This window comes from Entelurus aequoreus, linkage group LG23 (genome assembly GCF_033978785.1).
Source record: "Entelurus aequoreus isolate RoL-2023_Sb linkage group LG23, RoL_Eaeq_v1.1, whole genome shotgun sequence".
Classification (NCBI taxonomy): domain Eukaryota; kingdom Metazoa; phylum Chordata; class Actinopteri; order Syngnathiformes; family Syngnathidae; genus Entelurus; species Entelurus aequoreus.
Genome location: NC_084753.1, coordinates 37964311 through 37982571, shown reverse-complemented (window position 1 = coordinate 37982571; position 18261 = coordinate 37964311). Strand labels below are relative to the sequence as shown.

Genomic DNA, 18261 nt, shown 5'->3' with positions numbered 1-18261 from the left:
AACACATTTTGAGCGTGTGTAATTTAATTGTGGTAAATGCGGAGGACGACAGAGCTATATGACGGATAGACGAATAGAAAATGTAGGAAAAATAAATAAAGTCAATAAAAAAGAAGAAAGGAGGGGTGGGTTGGTACACACAATAGGAAACAACAAATAGAGAAAACAACAGTAAGCATTTAGTTTACATTTCCACAATGAGTATGGCTATGTTTACATGCGTTCTATGACATGCTGTATTAAGAGAAGAATAAAAGTGGCGTAGCTTTCTCGTCCCGATATATAGTTGACCATTACAAAAAAGCTTATCCACCAGGATGACAGCTCGGCGCCCTTTCGCAGATAACTCTTTTTGAAATGTAAAGAGTCGAGGATCTTTCCACGGCATTGACTGTTGATGTTGAAGTACCTGATAGTGTTTTGTAATTCATAACATACCATCCTGACTGGTTTATCCGGACCAAAGTCCGGACTTTTTAGAAGCCCTGCAGTAATGACTATTTTGTGACTGTTAGGTCCATTCAATTTCCAAAAAAGGAAAGGTTATTCTCCTGTGTGTGTTCCCATGTGTTTTTGCATGTTCTGTTTGTTAGATAAACTTTTGCCACACACTGAACAACTGAAAGGTTTTTCTCCTGTGTGCGTTCTCATGTGTCTCTGGATATTACGTTTGTTGGAGAATCTTTTACCGCACACTGAGCAACTGATAGGTTTATCTCCTGAGTGTGTACTCATGTGTAACATCAACGATCCCTTTTGAGAGAACGTTTTGCTGCAGTTCAAGCAATTGAAAGGTTTTTCTCCTGTGTGCGTTCGCATGTGTTGAGTTAAATCAGAGTTTCTCACAAAGCCTTTGGCGCAAACTGAACAACTGAAAGGATTTTCTACCGTGTGTGTTCTCATGTGTGTTTGCATTTTACTTTTGTCAAAGAATCTCTTACCACAAACTGAACAACTGAAAGGTTTTTCACCTGTGTGTCTCCTCATATGTGACAACATTGTTCCATTTTGAGAAAATATTTTGCCGCAGTTTGGGCAACTGAAAGGTTTTTCTCCCGTGTGTGTTCTCATGTGTATTTGCATGTTAGTTTTGATGGAGAATCTTTTATCGCAAACTGAACAACTGAAAGGTTTTTCTCCTGTGTGTGTCCGCATGTGTTGAGTCAAAAGAGAGCTTTTAATAAACTCTTTTGCGCAAACTGAACAAAAAAAGGGTTTTTCTTCAGTGTGTGTTCTTATGTGCGATTCCATATTTACATTAACGGGTGACGTTGTGTCCTCACTATCTAATAGTGGAGCTAAGAGCTTGTCTGCTTGTGATCCTCCACAGTGGTCTCCATCACCTTCTGCCATCATGTGTTGGGGTGAGCTGCTTCTTGAAGGTTCCACAGCTCTGTTCTCCCCACTTGGACTGTGATGAAGCTGTGAGGACTCAGGTGGTTTGTCTTCATGGTCTTCAGTCTTCACAGAGACAACAGTCAGTGGAAACTTGGTGAGATCAGCCTTCTCCTGCCCTAGAAGACACTCTCCCTCCCCAGTGATCCACACTTCCTCCTCTTCCTCTTTAATGTGGGGGGAATGTGGATCCTCCTGCTTCAAAATGGAGTTGACACCCTGTGAATGAGGAAGTCCAACCAGCTGCTGGACGTCTGCAGGACACAAACAAAACCAACACATTTTGACTTAGACAAACCTAATTGGTTCTTGAACAGTGTTTGATCTCAAATAGAAAAGTTTATATATTGAAGCAAATTTCTCAATAGAAACAAAGTAAATATCAATAATGAGTTCCAACCTCTGCAAAAGTCCATATTTTAGTAAAACTTTGTATATTTTGAACACTATATAAAGCGCTACGTATTGTATATCAAACCAACCTAACAAGGGGTACATGGATCAACTTTCTATTTAATAACAAAGCCAAAAAAAGAAGACCAGCTGAACTTTCCATAGTTCTATGCAGCCGCCCTTATAAATAAACGTAAATAAAAGTCCGCTTACAGAGGAGCCAATGGGAGGTCCTCTACTGCGCCCATAAAATACATTTAAAAAACATCCAAAAGGTGCCAACAATACTCTGTCTACATTTCGTGACTTGAATATTAACCAAGTATTAGTGACACTGGTATGTTAGATCCACTATGGACTGGACTCTCACTATTATGTTAGATCCACTATGGATTAGACTCTCACTATTATGTTAGATCCACTATGGACTGGACTCTTACAATATTATGCTAGATCCACTATGGACTGGACTCTCTCACTATTATGTTAGATCCACTATGGACTGGACTCTTACAATATTATGCTAGATCCACTATGGACTGGACTCTCACTATTATGTTAGATCCACTATGGACTGGACTCTCACTATTATGTTAGATCCACTATGAACTGGATTCTCACTATTATATTAGGTCCACTATGGACTGGACTCTCACTATTATATTTATTATTATATTAGATCCACTATGGACTGGACTCTAACTATTATGCTAGATCCACTATGGACTGGACTCTCACAATATTATGTTAGATCCACTATGGACTGGACTCTCACTATTATGCTAGATCCACTGTGGACTGGACTCTCACACTATTATGTTAGATCCACTATGGACTGGACTCTCACAATATTGTGTTAGATCCACTATGGACTGGACTCTCACAATATTATGTTAGACCCACTATGGACTGGACTCTCACAATATTGTGTTAGATCCACTATGGACTGGACTCTCACAATATTATGTTAGATCTACTATGGACTGGACTCTCACACTATTATGCTAGATCCACTATGGACTGGACTCTCACTATTATGTTAGATCCACTATGGACTGGACTCTCACTATTATGTTAGATCCACTATGGACTGGACTCTCACAATATTATGTTAGATCTACTATGAACTGGACTCTCACACTATTATGCTAGATCCACTATGGACTGGACTCTCACTATTATGTTAGATCCACTATGGACTGGACTCTTACAATATTATGCTAGATCCACTCGCCGTCCATTGCACCGGTCGCCCATTGGGTTGAGTTCTTTCTTGCCCTGATGTGGGATCTGAGCCGAGGATGTCGTTGTGGCTTGTGCAGCCCTTTGAGACACTTGTGATTTAGGGCTATATAAGTTAACATTGATGAATTGATTGATTGTTTGATATAGTTGCAACTAGGAACATATATATATATATATATATATATATATATATATATATATATATATATATATATATATATATATATATATATATATATATATATATATATATATATATATATATATATATATATATATTTACGGCAGAAATGTATTCTCCATTATTTTTAAGTGCATCCATCTCTTGATAGAATCATGTAAATTGCAACGGGCCGCGCTTCTGTCATAAACATGTTTGTATTTGTTTACTTGAGAAAATAACTCCATTAGCTGATGCCATGGCAGTCAGATAGTCTTACAGGGGTCCACACAAAACATTACATATCACAAAACTGTTTAAAACAGAGGTGTCAAACTCATTTTAGCTCAGAGGCCGCATGGAGGAAAATCTATTCCCAAGTGGGCCGGAATGGTAAAATCATGGCATGATAACTTAAAAATAAAGACAACTTCAGGTTGTTTTCTTTGTTTTACTTTGGCCAAAAATAGAACAAGTACATTCTGAAAACGTACAAATCACAAATAATCCTCTGGACAAAACACTTCAGATGTGTTGACAATTCTGAGGAAACTGGTGCAGTTTCAAAAACACAATGAGTTTAGACTCTGTCTCAACGTATCTGCAAAGCCAGGATTAAAGTTTAAGTCACAGTCTTTCTGGGATTGAACAAAAACACGACATGTAAACTCTTCTTGGTATCAAATACCTCCTTTGTCAAGTCCAGAGCTAACCCAAGAAACCGTAAGAAACGGAGGTAAAAACTATTCAAAAAGGGTTAAGTTCACTTTTCTCGTGTTTGACAGAGAAGCAACGAAGCAGAAGCATAGACATAAAAAGCCACAGTCACCCTTTACTGTGTACCTCTTTCTTGGCCCCGGTATAAACCGTTTGCTTGCCTAACAGAATCGCTATTGTGACATCCAGTGGACACATTTAGAACAGCAGTTTCTTTCGTTCAAAAAATAAAGCAGCTCATTTTTATACTTGGCAAACTCATCATGCGGGCCGGATAAAACCTGATCCCTGACACCCCTGGTTGAAAACATTGCAAAAAACATGTAAAAATGAGACTACAAAATTGGATATGAGTTCACATTATAATTAATCACTAACAATATATGTATAACATTGTTTTTAAAAAAAGGATTAAATTGCATCAATCAACATAAACAATCACTTCCCCGAGTGATGCCTAGTGCTGCCGAGGCTTGAGTCAAACGGACCCGATCACTGGCAATACTGCCGAGGATCACTTTTTCATTGGGAGCATAATTCGTGGGAAAAACGGGATCTGCAAAATGACGGAAAAAGAGGGCAAAATACGTGATTTCTCAGCAAAAACGTGAAGGTTGACAGATATGCTTCACACTCTGGAGTTTGTGTCAAGTGAGTCACTTGAGTGCGAGGCGAAGGCGGCACCAACACCCAGCTCAGACACAATGAGCAGAGGGACTTCCGCTTCAAGACATTAAGGATTACTTCTATCGGTATTGCAGTACTTTGGTAAATATACTGGCATAACTCGTAATACCGGTATACCACCCAGCCCTACTCTTAGTCCTAACTGTGGCCCCTGGATGAACATGTGTCACAAACATTGTAGTAGATGATAAGTGGATGTTGTGCTTACTTGGACTGTGATGAAGCTGTGAGGACTCAGGTGGTTTGTCTTCATGGTCTTCAGTCTTCACAGAGACAACAGTCAGTGGAAACTTGGGGAGATCAGCCTCCTCCTGCCCTAGAAGACACTCTTCCTCCTGAGTGATCCACACTTCCTCCTCTTCCTCTTTAATGTGGGGGGGCTGCTGGACATCTGTTGGGTATATAAGTGAATAATATCAAAAGAGAAATGAAGTCATTCTTGACTAACACTGTTTTCACAATGAGATCATTTGCAATGTGGTGTGTTGTGTTAAAAGTGTGGAAAGAGTTCCTTTTTGTCGCAGGCATGAACATTGCTTCAACATTGACTGTATCTGAATGTACACTACCGTTCAAAAGTTTGGGGTCACATTGAAATGTCCTTATTTTTGAAGGAAAAGCACTGTACTTTTCAATGAAGATAACTTTAAACTAGTCTTAACTTTAAAGAAATACACTCTATACATTGCTAATGTGGTAAATGACTATTCTAGCTGCAAATGTCTGCTTTTTGGTGCAATATCTACATAGGTGTATAGAGGCCCATTTCCAGCAACTATCACTCCAGTGTTCTAATGGTACAATGGGTTTGCTCATTGGCTCCGAAGGCTAATTGATGATTAGAAAACCCTTGTGCAATCATGTTCACACATCTGAAAACAGTTTAGCTCGTTACAGAAACTACAAAACTGACCTTCCTTTAAGCAGATTGAGTTTCTGGAGCATCACATTTGTGGGGTCAATTAAACGCTCAAAATGGCCAGAAAAAGAGAACTTTCATCTGAAACTCGACAGTCTATTTTTGTTCTTAGAAATGAAGGCTATTCCACAAAATTGTTTGGGTGACCCCAAACTTTTGAACGGTAGTGTATAATAGACTGTATTTATATTATTCACATGTGAATAATGCTGTATAATAGACTGTATTTATATTATTCACATGTGAATAATGCTGTATAATAGACTGTATTTATATTATTCACATGTGAAAAATGCTGTATAATAGACTCTTTTTATATTATTCACATGTAAATAAGGCTGTATATAAGACTGTATTTATATTATTCACATGTGAATAATGCTGTATAATAGACTGTCTTTATAATAATAATATAATAATAATAATGGATTCGATTTTATATCGCGCTTTTCTATTATTAGATACTCAAAGCGCTCACAGAGAAGTGGGAACCCATCATTCATTCACACCTGGTGGTGGTAAGCTACATTTGTAGCCACAGCTGCCCTGGCGTAGACTGACGGAAGCGAGGCTCCAACCACCACCTATCATTCACCCATCATTCATTCACCAGTGTGAGCGGCACCGGGGGCAAGGGTGAAGTGTCCTGCCCAAGGACACAACGGCAGCGATTTGGATGTCAAGAGGCGGGGAGCGAACCTGAAACCCTCAGGTTTCTGGCACGGCCGCTCTACCCACTACGCCCCTTATATTATTCACATGTGAATAATGCTGTATAATAGACTGTATTTATATTATTTACATGTGAATAATGCTGTATAATAGACTGTATTTATATTATTTACATGTGAATAATGCTGTATAATAGACTGTATTTATATTATTTACATGTGAATAATGCTGTATAATAGACTGTATTTATATTATTCACATGTAAAAAAAATACCTAAATGTTTATTGTTTATTGTCAGCGAACTGTGATGATGAATTTCCCCCAGGGATCAATAAAGTACTTTCTATTCTATTCTATTCTAAAAGTGGAACAGTGAGTATGGTGTGGTAAGTAACAATTGGGCTTGGAATTTTGAGGAGGGGTCCGTTTGAAAAGCCTTTAGAAAGATGAACCAGCATTGATCAATACATCCTTAAAAGTCATAACACAACTTTGTTAACCTGCAAAACCTTAGCTCTAATTATTACCTTGTAATGGCACAGGCATTACCATCATTGAAAAATCAATGAAAGAAAAAAAATCTCTACCTAAAACTACCTAAAACATTCATACTATATTTTTTTCGTCATATAAAATGAGTTTCCCCCCTTTATTGGGTGATGATGTTGGCTGGGCCAAAAGGAACTCTTCCCAAAACATATTTTACTATGTGGTGTTTTTTGTTGTTGTTGGCGTATCTCACTTTAGACCACAGCTTCCACATTCACTTGGAGACCATCTACGACACGCTGAAGGAAAGTCAGTCACCTTTATGTTCTTTTAATAAATCAACTGTTGACTACTTTGTTTATTGAAAGATGACTGACAATACATTTTTACTTTCACTCATTGATGCATGTAGGTCAGAATCAGGTAGTGAAATTAGCCATGAAACTATGACTTATTTTGACTATAATGTAAAATATATTTGGTGACTGTGTGAGTTTTGTGTAAACATGTTGATACACATTGTTACACACTGAGAGGAACATCAACCTCTCATAAATATTGTGTGTCTGACACTGTCTTGTTTTCATGAACAATATAAAAACAAAGCAGTGCATCATTGTCACAAGACAGTTCATCTTCCTATAGACAACACATTTAAGAACAGCGTTAGTTAGTAGACATGTGAGAGTAAGAAGAAAACAAACCTGTTCTGTGTAACACAACTTGATGTTTCTTGAAAACAGCGTCCAGTAGTTGACGTAGTCTCTTGTTCTCCTCTTTTGTCCGAGAAAGTTCCTCCTCGTACTCTGCTATCGTCCTTTCGCGCATTTTCACACAATCACAACACTTTACACTCACACTTGATCTCTGCTTAGCGATGTGTTTTGATCACTTCCGCCTCTCTTTGTTAGCAGCCAACAAGCTAAGCTAACTAGCGAGCTAAGGTAGCGGGAGGAGCTTCAAAGTGCGCTCAGACTAATGTATCCGAATACAAACAATTATTAACGACGTTTACTCTATTAAACGACATATATGTGTCCATGTACGTACTGATTAGGAACACTGAACTACTATAAACACAATAACGTCTCCGTCAAACGCCATTTTGTTTTATCTTCGTCCTGTTTTGTTCTTGACAGGTTCACCTCGGTCCACACTCCATTACAGTAGGTGGCGGTAATGCACACCACAAGGTTGCTTGCCAACCGCCATAAAAATCAAAAGAAGAAGAAGAAGAAGAAGAACAGGAGGGCGGAACCAAAGTGTTAGCGCCCGCCGCGCGCGCCGGACTCCTATAGCTGAGGGCACTTCCGCCTCCTCGCTCGACTGATGTTGGAAGGAAAAAAGAGCCGCTTCAGTCATATTTACCCGCTCTTCAGGTTGGTACACTGTGAAAATCATAAAAATGTTTTTATCATGAATAAGAACGTTTTATGATACGTTTGACCAGCTTTGGGTCGGAATGTGGATGTAAAATGTCGAGTGTTGTAAAATGGCGAATGCCGTCGCCAAATGTATTATCGTGGAAACACACGCAGCATAGAGATAATAATTACATTTATATTGGCCCTGAATACATATGACTTGGGTGTATGAAACTGTTATTTATGGTTTATTCTAAGGTTGACAAAGTGACGTTAAACTAGGCTGACCATATTCTGAAATCCCAAAAAGAGGACACATATATGCGTGCCAAGGCCGGGACTAGGTGAACATTTGCCAATGATACTCGAACTTGCTTTATAAATAATATATTTATTTAAATAAAGCATTTTTTCTCCTCTGTTGACAGCAGTGTTGGCGCTAGGAATTTTTCAAAATGGGGTCCCAGGGACCCCATCAAGTCATAAAAATGGGGTCCCACTTTTTTGTAAGCATTTTGAAAACAAATGACACATGTATGCATTATCCTGTTATATCTCACATTTTATGTTGTGTTTTGGAAAAAGGTTGTCATAAACGTTACTTAATTCATTTTAAAAAATGATACAAAAGAAAACAAATGTGCAAGTATATGTAAATGTATTCAGTTATAAACATTCATTCACTTTCTTCTTTCCTTCATGGATCTGAACTTTACCGCTGCTGGTAGTTTTTTTCTATGTTTTTATTTAATAAGTTGTGGGTGTATTTATTTCAGTATAAAAAAAAGTGTAAAAAGTGTTTTGCTTCGGTCATGAAATGATGATAATGGTGTGCCAGGGCATTCATACATTTTATATTTAACGCTTAAATCTCTGGAGTCTACATCAACTTCAGATCTATCCCTCATTTCAAAATGTTTTAGTTTTTTTATGTTGTTTGTTTTCCGCCCTTTTTTGTCAAACAAAACTATGTTTTTTATGGCAAACACACAAAATATGCAAAATCTTCCACCAAAAATAGTTTTCAAAGTGGAATATTTGATGTTTGAAGTAATCGGAACCTTTTGATAGGTTTGATAGGTTGATAGAGCAATGACCGTTAGAAAGAAAAAAAACAGCTTTGTTTTATTAGTCAACATTGCAACTGTTTCAGAAGTGCATTAACGCCAACACTGCTTGACAGTACAACAAAATAAGTCACACTTATATTCTGTAACATTCACAGTTTTGGAAAAAAGTGCAGAGGTAGAAATATTCAAAATAAACTCTTGTATATAATCTAAACATAAATAATGCCTCAAAACAAGTTAATTAAATTTAAACAAAAAACAGCAGACGAGTTCTCGCCCTTCACAGCCGTTTTGTGCTTTGTAGTGTCCATATGGGCTTGTATATCTTTAAGCCCCTTTATTTGCCACAGATACATACGTTCCTGCTTCGCACACAGTGCATTCTGCTTTCCGTGTGTCACGGCCACGACGAAAACACGAATACTTTTTCCGCAAATCATCCGTGAAGTTGCATTTACGTTTCGGCATTTCTTCTTCTCATGTCCGTCTCTCCACTCACTAGCTCTCTGTCCCTCCCTCACGAATGTTTCTGCGTGCGCACGCCTCCACAGTTTGTTTCGTTTAACCCCTTCTTAACCCTGGACGTACATTGAAAATACACGCAACCCTAACTCAAAATGCCGGACATTTGAGGCATTTAAGAAACCCCGCCCGGACACCCCGGACAGTCCCGCAAAAGAGGACATGTCCGGGGAAAAGAGGACGTATGGTCAGTCTAGTTCAGGGGTCGGCAAACTTTACCACTCAAAGAGCCATTTTGGCAAGTTTCACAAATTAAAGAAAATAATGGGAGCCACAAAAAAAATTCAAATGAAAAACACCGCATACAAAGCTTAAACGCTTTGTGCTATGTTAACCAGGGGTCTCCGACACACGCACCGGCACGCACTTTAATGTGGAAATTTGATGTTAGTGCGGCCCGCGAGTTGTGAATAAATGGCGCTTGATAGCATCATACTTGCCAACCCTCTCATTTTTCCCGGGAGACTCCCGAATATCAGGGTGTGATGACACTGCTTTTGGCGCCCTCTACAGCCTGCCCAAACAGCGTACCTGCTCGACCACATGCAGAATGCAGTTTCAGCTTGCTCATGTAAGTGACAGTAAGGCGTACTACCTCAGCAGCCACACATCTTACACTGACGGTACCAATACCCAGAATCCCATGCAGCCCTAACTCTTCCGCTCAACCAACGCACGGAGAGGGTGGGGGGGTTGATGTGTGGGGGGATTTGGTGGTAGTGGGGGTGTATAATCTAGACCGGAAGAGTTAGGGCTGCATGGGATTCTGGGTATTGGTTGTGTTGTGTTTATGTTGTGTTACGGTGGGATGTTCTCCAGAAATGTGTTTTTCATTCTTTTTTGGTGTGGGTTCACAGTGTGGCGCATATTTGTAACGTAAAAATGTTAAAGTTGTTTGATACGGCTACCGTCAGTGTAAGCTGTGTGGCTGATGACTAAGTATGCTTTGCTGTCTCCTATGTGTGCAAAAAAAAAAAAACATACAACATGTGGCCGGGATGGCACGCTGTTTGTAAACGCTATAGAGGACAATTACTGCAGTGCAATTAGGGCACTCCCTTTATTTAGTAATTAGAGTGTAAATAGGATTATATTTTCCCTGGGAGTAATCTATGAGAGACACTGAGATCCATAAATCTCCTGGGAAAATCGGGGGGGTCGGCAAGTATGTAGCTGAGCCGCATCAGAGTGGTCAAAGAGCCGCGTGCGGCTCCGGAGCCGCGGGTTGCCGACCCCTGGTCTAGTTAAACGTATATAGTTTGGAGTATAGGTGGAAAATATCCTCAGTGCCGAACTCTGTAGTATTTGCACCTGGCTCGCTGACAACAAGCTATCCATACACTTGGGTAAAACGGAATCCATTCTATTTGGGTCCCAAATCAACCTTAAGAAAGTCAGTGACTTCACTATTAAAGTGGGTGACATTGTTATAACCAGGAAAGATGAGGTCACCTACATAGGTTCCATTCTAGAGGCTAATATTGATCACACAGGAAAACACCAAACAACTCCAAATAAGTCACAGCGTGATGTGACAGGTCGTGACACTTACTTTGCGACAATAGCTATAGTTGCAACAATGACTTTTTACTGTCAATATCAACTACAGAGTTTACATTTTTAATGTTTTCTGCTGGTGGTGTGCCTCTGCATTTTTCAATTAACAAAAATGTGCCTTGGCTCCAAAAAGGTTGAAAAACACTGGCCTAGGGAATGTACACATTGTGATTGGCTACAAAAATATCGGTGTTCCATTCTCTTTGTCATTGATGTAGTTAGCTAACAGTTGCAGTAATGCTCGTGTGTGAATGATATTGGAGTGCAGTGATGCTCACAAAGTGCATTGTTAAATGTGTTTCCACAGAGAGATACAAAAAGCCAGCAGACATGTACTGATACAGGCTGTCAGACACCATCACCAGAGACATGCTCAGTTGGGACACAGCTTTCCATAAAGTCTCTCCAACCGCATGTCAGAGGTAAAGGTGGGTAAAGTAGTGTAACTACTAGTAGTAGAAGTCAGTAGTGTCATTGTAACTTATGTTTCTTTTTTCTTTGTACAGGGACACAGACAACATCACATTATACAGGTAAGTGGAGGTCAACAAAGATTGTCATCATTGAGAGGCTACAAACAAAACAAAATGTCTGACTCTCCAGGTACCCAGTAGTGCTAAAAATATAAATAGAATATGAACCAATTTGACATCTGTTGCATCAACATCTGGAAGGGTGGTCCCCACATCTGGGTCCCTTCTCAATGTTTCTTTTTTTTTCCCTCGCTGGAGTTTTTGAGTAAGCTAACCCGCATGAAGTCCGCACACGTGTAAGAATCATGTTAACCAACATTAACTTCTGTTTTTAAATCTTTTCCTTCTTCAACATCTCTCCGCCTTTCAAAATAAACTCCAGTATTTTCGCTAGTTTGAGTCGAAGGCATCTTTATTAACAATTTTAATCATGTGCTGGACATACAGGGACATAAAAAAAGCTTTTCTCTGAACCACGGTGTAAGCTAACTGCCAAATTAATTTGTTTAGGCTACATTCAAAATATGAAGGATACAATAAAATACAAATACTGAAAACAGGCAAAAACAAAAGCAACTGTGCAAAGATGTGCATCTAAAAAAAAAACAACAGTCGCAAAAAATGTGCATGGACTTGGATTTAGGAAAATAAATATAAGGCATTCGAATTAAGAAAAATAAATGTAAGACATTCAGTGGGGGCATAGAGAGACACACAAGTGTAGTTTGAAAACAATCTTATGTCCTCATAAAAACATTTACCTCCTGTCATTCACATTTTGTCCAAACAGAAACTCACAAAAGCTGACTTGATGTCATAACACATCTGTGCATCAATATAGTGATGTAATACATTAACAATTATGTGTACATTATATTTAACATCAATATAGTGATATAATACATTTACAATTATGTGTACATTATATTTAACATCAATATAGTGATATGATACATTTACAATTATGTGTACATTATATTTAACATCAATATAGTGATATAATACATTTACAATTATGTGTACATTATATTTAACATCAATATAGTGATATAATACATTTACAATTATGTGTACATTATATTTAACATCAATATAGTGATATATTACATGTACAATCATGTGTACTTTATACTTAACATAAATATAGTGATATAATACATTTACGATTATGTGTACTTTATATATAAAAACAATAATGGGTTATACTTGTATAGCGCTTTTCTACCTTCAAGGTACTCAAAGCGCTTTGACAGTATTTCCACATTCACCCATTCACACACACATTCACACACTGATGGAGGGAGCTGCCATGCAAGGCGCTAGCCAGCAGCCATCAGAGGCAAAGGGTGAAGTGTCTTGCCCAAGGACACAACGGACGTGACTAGGAAGGTAGAAGGTGGGAATTGAACCCCAGTAATACAGTGATATTACATGTACAATGTTGTTTACTTTATATATAAAATCAATACAGTGGTATATTACATGTACAATCATGTGTGCTCTATATTTAACAACAATATAGTAATATATTACATGTCCAATCATGTATACTTTATATTTAAAAAATCAATATAGTGATATTACATGTACAATCATATGTACTTTATATTTAAAATCAATATAGTGCTATATTACATGTACAATCATGCATACTTTGTATTGCATTTACAATCATGTGTACTTTATATTTAAAATCAATATAGTGATATATGTACAATCATGTGTACTTTATATTTAACATCAATATAGGGTTATATTACGTGTACAATCATGTGTACATTATATTTAACATCCATATAGTGATATATTACATGTACAATCATGTGTACATTATATTTAAAATCAATATAGTGATATATATTACATGTACAATCATGTGTACATTATATTTAACATCCATATAGCGATATATATTACATGTACAATAATGTGTACATTATATTTAAAATCAATATAGTGATATATATTACGTGTACAATCATGTGTACATTATATTTAACATCAAAATAGCGATATATTACATGTCCAATCATGTATACTTTATATTGCATTTACAATCATGTGTACTTTATATTTAAAGGCCTACTGAAACCCACTACTACCGACCACGCAGTCTGATAGTTTATATATCAATGATGAAATCTTAACATTGCAACACATGCCAATACGGCCGGGTTAGCTTACTAAAGTGCAATTTTAAATTTCGCGCCGAAATATCCTGCTGAAAACGTTTCAATATGATGACGCCTACGCGTGACGTCACGGATTGTAGAGGACATTTTGGGACAGCATGGTGGCCAGCTATTAAGTCGTCTGTTTTCATTGCAAAATTCCACAGTATTCTGGACATCTGCGTTGGTGAATCTTTTGCAATTTGTCCAATGAACAATGGAGACAGCAAAGAAGAAAGCTGTAGGTGGGAAGCGGTGTATTGCGGCCGGCTGCAGCAACACAAACACAGCCGGTGTTTCATTGTTTACATTCCCGAAAGATGACAGTCAAGCTTTACTATGGAACAGAGAGGTCAAGCGAACACGGTTGGATTGGACCACACACACAAAGTACAGTGTATTATGCAGCGATCATTTCGAAAGATCGTGTTTTGAAGAGGGTCCCTTGCGAAGGGTAGAGATGGGCATCGCCACCGCCCGTCCACTGGTGCTGAAGAAAGGTGCGAGGCCAACTATTTTCAACGGACCACGGCCAGGCATCAGTGGCCGTGTCACTGTCAGTGCTCCCAGAGCCAGTGCTTCGACAAGATCGGACCACCCCACCACCTCCACAAGTGGACAGACCGTGCACGTGAAGTTTGCATTTCCCAACAGGCAAAGGAAGAGGGTAAGGATCTTGATTTCCAGTCTCCATAGTCATACTCACAGACATAGTCATAGACTACGCCATGAACAATGAAATAAATTAACAATAAAATAGTCTACATATAATTATTGCTTCAAGTTCGAGTCAAGTTCTTCTGCAGTATAAAGTATCGTACATTTACTGACATTACTGTCAATAGATTACAATAGACAATAATATAAAGTATTGTACATTTGTACATTTATAGACAATATACCAGATCATGGCCAGTACGACTACGGCATCAGTGGCGGATGCGGTGGATGAACCAATGGCGATGGCACCAGATTTGCCTGATGAGGAGGGCGATCAAGATCAGGTTCGATATGTTTCCCAAATCAAAGTTCAAATGGATTACAGTTCAAGCCCAATAGAGAAAGTATTCATAATTTATGTAAATGAGGTATCCATATTACATGTAGCTGTTTCTCCATTTCCAGGGAAATACAAGACAACGAGGATGCCAGACGGAATGGGTACCGACTGGGACAGCACCAACAGCAATGACTAGTAAGAGCACCCAAACAGGGAAAATGCATCATAGATCAAAGGTTATGTCTATTTCGGTGATGAACATGATTCTGCGCACCACAGTACACATTGCACAGCTGCCTGTGCAGAGTAGAGTAGACAGATAAATTAGGTGATTCAAAGACAATAATTAGTATGTGATTCTGGTTTAATTTGAACAGATTATATAAAACAACTTGTGTTTTGTTTTATTGCTAGGACACCAGGTGACCCCAGAGGTCTATAAATAAATAACATTTTACCATTCTGTATTCTGAAGGCGATCTATGTCGTGGGCTACTCCGGCATCAATATCAGCAGCGTCGGGTTCAAAGCGGTATGGCTCTATCCCTTGTTGTGGTTGGCCCTGGCCGAGTGGTCCTGCCACGCCCACGGCTGCCACGGCGCCTCTCACAGCATCTTCCCTATCTGAATCGCTCCCACTGCCCTCTAGTCCTTCACTCTCACTTTCCTCATCCACGAATCTTTCATCCTCACTCAAATTAATGGGGAAATCGTCGCTTTCTCGGTCCGAATCGCTCTCGCTGCTGGTGGCCATGATTGTAAACAATGTGCAGATGTGAGGAGCTCCACAACCGGTGACGTCACGCGCATATCGTCTGCTACTTCCGGTACAGGCACGGCTTTTTTATCAGCGACCAAAAGTTGCGAACTTTATCGTCGATGTTCTCTACTAAATCCTTTCAGCAAAAATATGGCAATATCGCGAAATGATCAAGCATGACACATAGAATGGATCTGCTATCCCCGTTTAAATAAGAAAATCGCATTTCAGTAGGCCTTTAACAGTTAATTTTACTCATTTTCATTAATTACTAGTTTCTATGTAACTGTTTATATATTGTTTTTATAAATTTTACACTTTATAAGTTAACCCGGCCGTATTGGCATGTGTTGCAATGTTAAGATTTCATCATTGATATATAAACTATCAGACTGCGTGGTCGGTAGTAGTGGCTTTCAGTAGGCCTTTAACATACTAGGCACGTTCTCAGTTGGTTATTTATGCGTCATATAACGTACACATATTCAGCCTGTTGTTCACTATTCTTTATTTATTTTAAATTGCCTTTCAAATGTCTATTCTTGGTGTCGGATTTTATCAGATAAATTTCCCCAAAAAGTGCGACTTATACTCCAGTGCGACTTATATATGTTTTTTCCATTCTTTATTATGCATTTTCGGCCGGTGCGACTTATACTCCGGAGCGACTTATACTCCGAAAAATACGGTACATCTCTTCTCTTAAACCACTATTACAAACACATGCTAGCCAGTCTAAGTTTTAATTTTTAGTCATGTTCCATGTTCTCCTTTGGGTGTACGAGCAACTGTCATGTTTAATATGTAAATTGAATCCGCTGTGATTGTTTAGTCTTTTTCTTCTTTAGTTGTTGTATTGCGTTTGTTATTCCCTGATTGATTGATTGATTGATTGATTGATTGAGACTTTTATTAGTAGGTTGCACAGTGAAGTACATATTCCCTACAATTGACCACTAAATGGTAACACCCGAATACGTTTTTCAACTTGTTTAAGTCGGGGTCCACTTAAATTGATTCATGATACAGATATATACTATCATATATACTATCATCATAATACAGTCATCACACAAGATAATCACATTGAATTATTTACAATCAGGGAGGGGGGGGGGGGGGGGGGGTAGGATATGGACAGCAAGTAGTGGACATAGAGAGAGAGATAGAGAGAGAGATCAGAAGGCATAAGAAAAAGTATCTGCATTTGATTGTTTACATTTGATTATTAGCAATCCGGGGAGGGTGTTAGTTTAGGGTTGTAGCTGCCTGGAGGTGAACTTTTATTGCGGTTTTGAAGGAGGATAGAGATGCCTTTTCTTTTATACCTGTTGGGAGCGCATTCCACATTGATGTGGCATAGAAAGAGAATGAGTTAAGACCTTTGTTAGTTCGGAATCTGGGTTTAACGTGGTTAGTGGAGCTCCCCCTGGTGTTGTGGTTATGGCGGTCATTTACGTTAAGGAAGTAGTTTGACATGTACTTCGGTATCAGGGAGGTGTAGTGGATTTTATAGACTAGGCTCAGTGCAAGTTGTTTAACTCTGTCCTCCACCTTGAGCCAGCCCACTTTAGAGAAGTGATGTACGGTATGGTTATGGCATCTTAAATATGTCAATGTGGTGACTGATTAGCTCCTCTGAGAAATGATCAGAACATACACTGGTGCAGGACAATGTCTCATGTGACTGAGCAAACTGGACTTTTCTAAAGCATGTGTTTGTCTTCTTGTGTCCTGCAGTCATCTGTGGAAAAAAACATTATCTCCCTGAGCAGCAAGATTGGACCTCAAGAATGGAGCAGGATGAACCAAAGCAACCCCACATTAAGGAGGAAGAGGAGGAGGAGCCACTTAACTCTTACATTAAGGAGGAGAGGCAGTCAGAGCCCTCCTTCACCTTACAGAGAAAGAGGAACCACATCAAAGAGGAAGAGGGGGAGCCACATTCCCCCCACATTAAAGAGGAGGAGGAGGAGGAGCCACTTACCTCTTACATTAAGGAGGAGAGGCAGTCAGAGCCCTCCCTCACCTTACAGAGAAAGAGGAACCACAGCCCCGCCCACATCAAAGAGGAAGAGGGGGAGCCACATTCCCCCCACATTAAAGAGGAAGAGGAGGAACACAGCATCAGCCAGGAGGGAGAGCATCTTGAATGGTTGGAGGAGTTCCCAGTGATTGGTGTCATTGTGAAGAGTGAAGGTGATGAGGTCAAAGGTGAAAGTGAGGAGAAGAGAGAGGCGGAGCCTCCAAGCAGCAGCTCAACTCAACACATGACAACAGAAGCTGATGGAGACCACTGTGGAGGATCACAAGCAGACAAGCTCTTAGCTCCACTATCAGATAGTGAGGACATAACGTCACACTCTTCTGACACTGATGATGAAGACTCTAAAGTTGATAAGGCATGTCAAACTGACTTCACACACTTCACATGTTCTCACTGCGACAAAACTTTTAAACAGCATTCTCGTCTGGTAAAACACATGAGAACACACACCGGGGAAAGACCTTTTTCCTGCTCAGTATGCGGTAAAAGTTATGTGTATAGTCAACATTTGAATAGACACAAAAGATTACACACTGGAGAAAATGAGGATGAAGACTCGACGGCTGTTAATACGTGTCACACTGACAACACACACTTGAAATGTTCTCAGGGTGACAAA

The 18261-nt window shown here is 39.1% G+C and overlaps 2 protein-coding genes across 2 annotated transcripts in view; one reads left to right on the top strand and one right to left on the bottom strand.

Moving 5' to 3' along the window:
* Positions 1-267: 267 nt before the first annotated feature.
* On the bottom strand, positions 268-7803 carry LOC133640677 (zinc finger protein OZF-like). Its single transcript, XM_062034234.1, has 3 exons — positions 7383-7803; positions 4806-4988; positions 268-1649 (listed from the first exon to the last, which is right to left on the bottom strand). The coding sequence occupies exons 1-3, from the start codon at positions 7504-7506 to the stop codon at positions 544-546; spliced, it is 1413 nt and encodes a 470-aa protein (XP_061890218.1). The 5' UTR covers positions 7507-7803; the 3' UTR covers positions 268-543.
* Positions 7804-8007: 204 nt separating this feature from the next.
* The window catches only part of LOC133640867 (zinc finger protein with KRAB and SCAN domains 3-like), a 257581-nt gene continuing 247327 nt past the window's right edge, over positions 8008-18261 (top strand). The window contains exons 1-4 of the mRNA XM_062034550.1: positions 8008-8057; positions 10148-10205; positions 11499-11619; positions 11698-11724. Of these exons, the coding sequence (XP_061890534.1) occupies positions 8008-8057; positions 10148-10205; positions 11499-11619; positions 11698-11724 (256 nt within the window). The remainder of the gene's footprint in view (positions 8058-10147; positions 10206-11498; positions 11620-11697; positions 11725-18261) is intronic.

Bases quoted from the DNA above. Each gene is read 5' to 3' on its own strand.
- LOC133640677 (XM_062034234.1), bottom strand. From the start codon at position 7,506: ATGCGCGAAAGGACGATAGCAGAGTACGAGGAGGAACTTTCTCGGACA. The intron at 4,989-7,382 runs GTTTGTTTTCTT...TATACCCAACAG, and splicing joins AGTTGTGTTACACAGAACAG to ATGTCCAGCAGCCCCCCCAC. The intron at 1,650-4,805 runs GTAAGCACAACA...TGTGTCCTGCAG, and splicing joins ACAGCTTCATCACAGTCCAA to ACGTCCAGCAGCTGGTTGGA.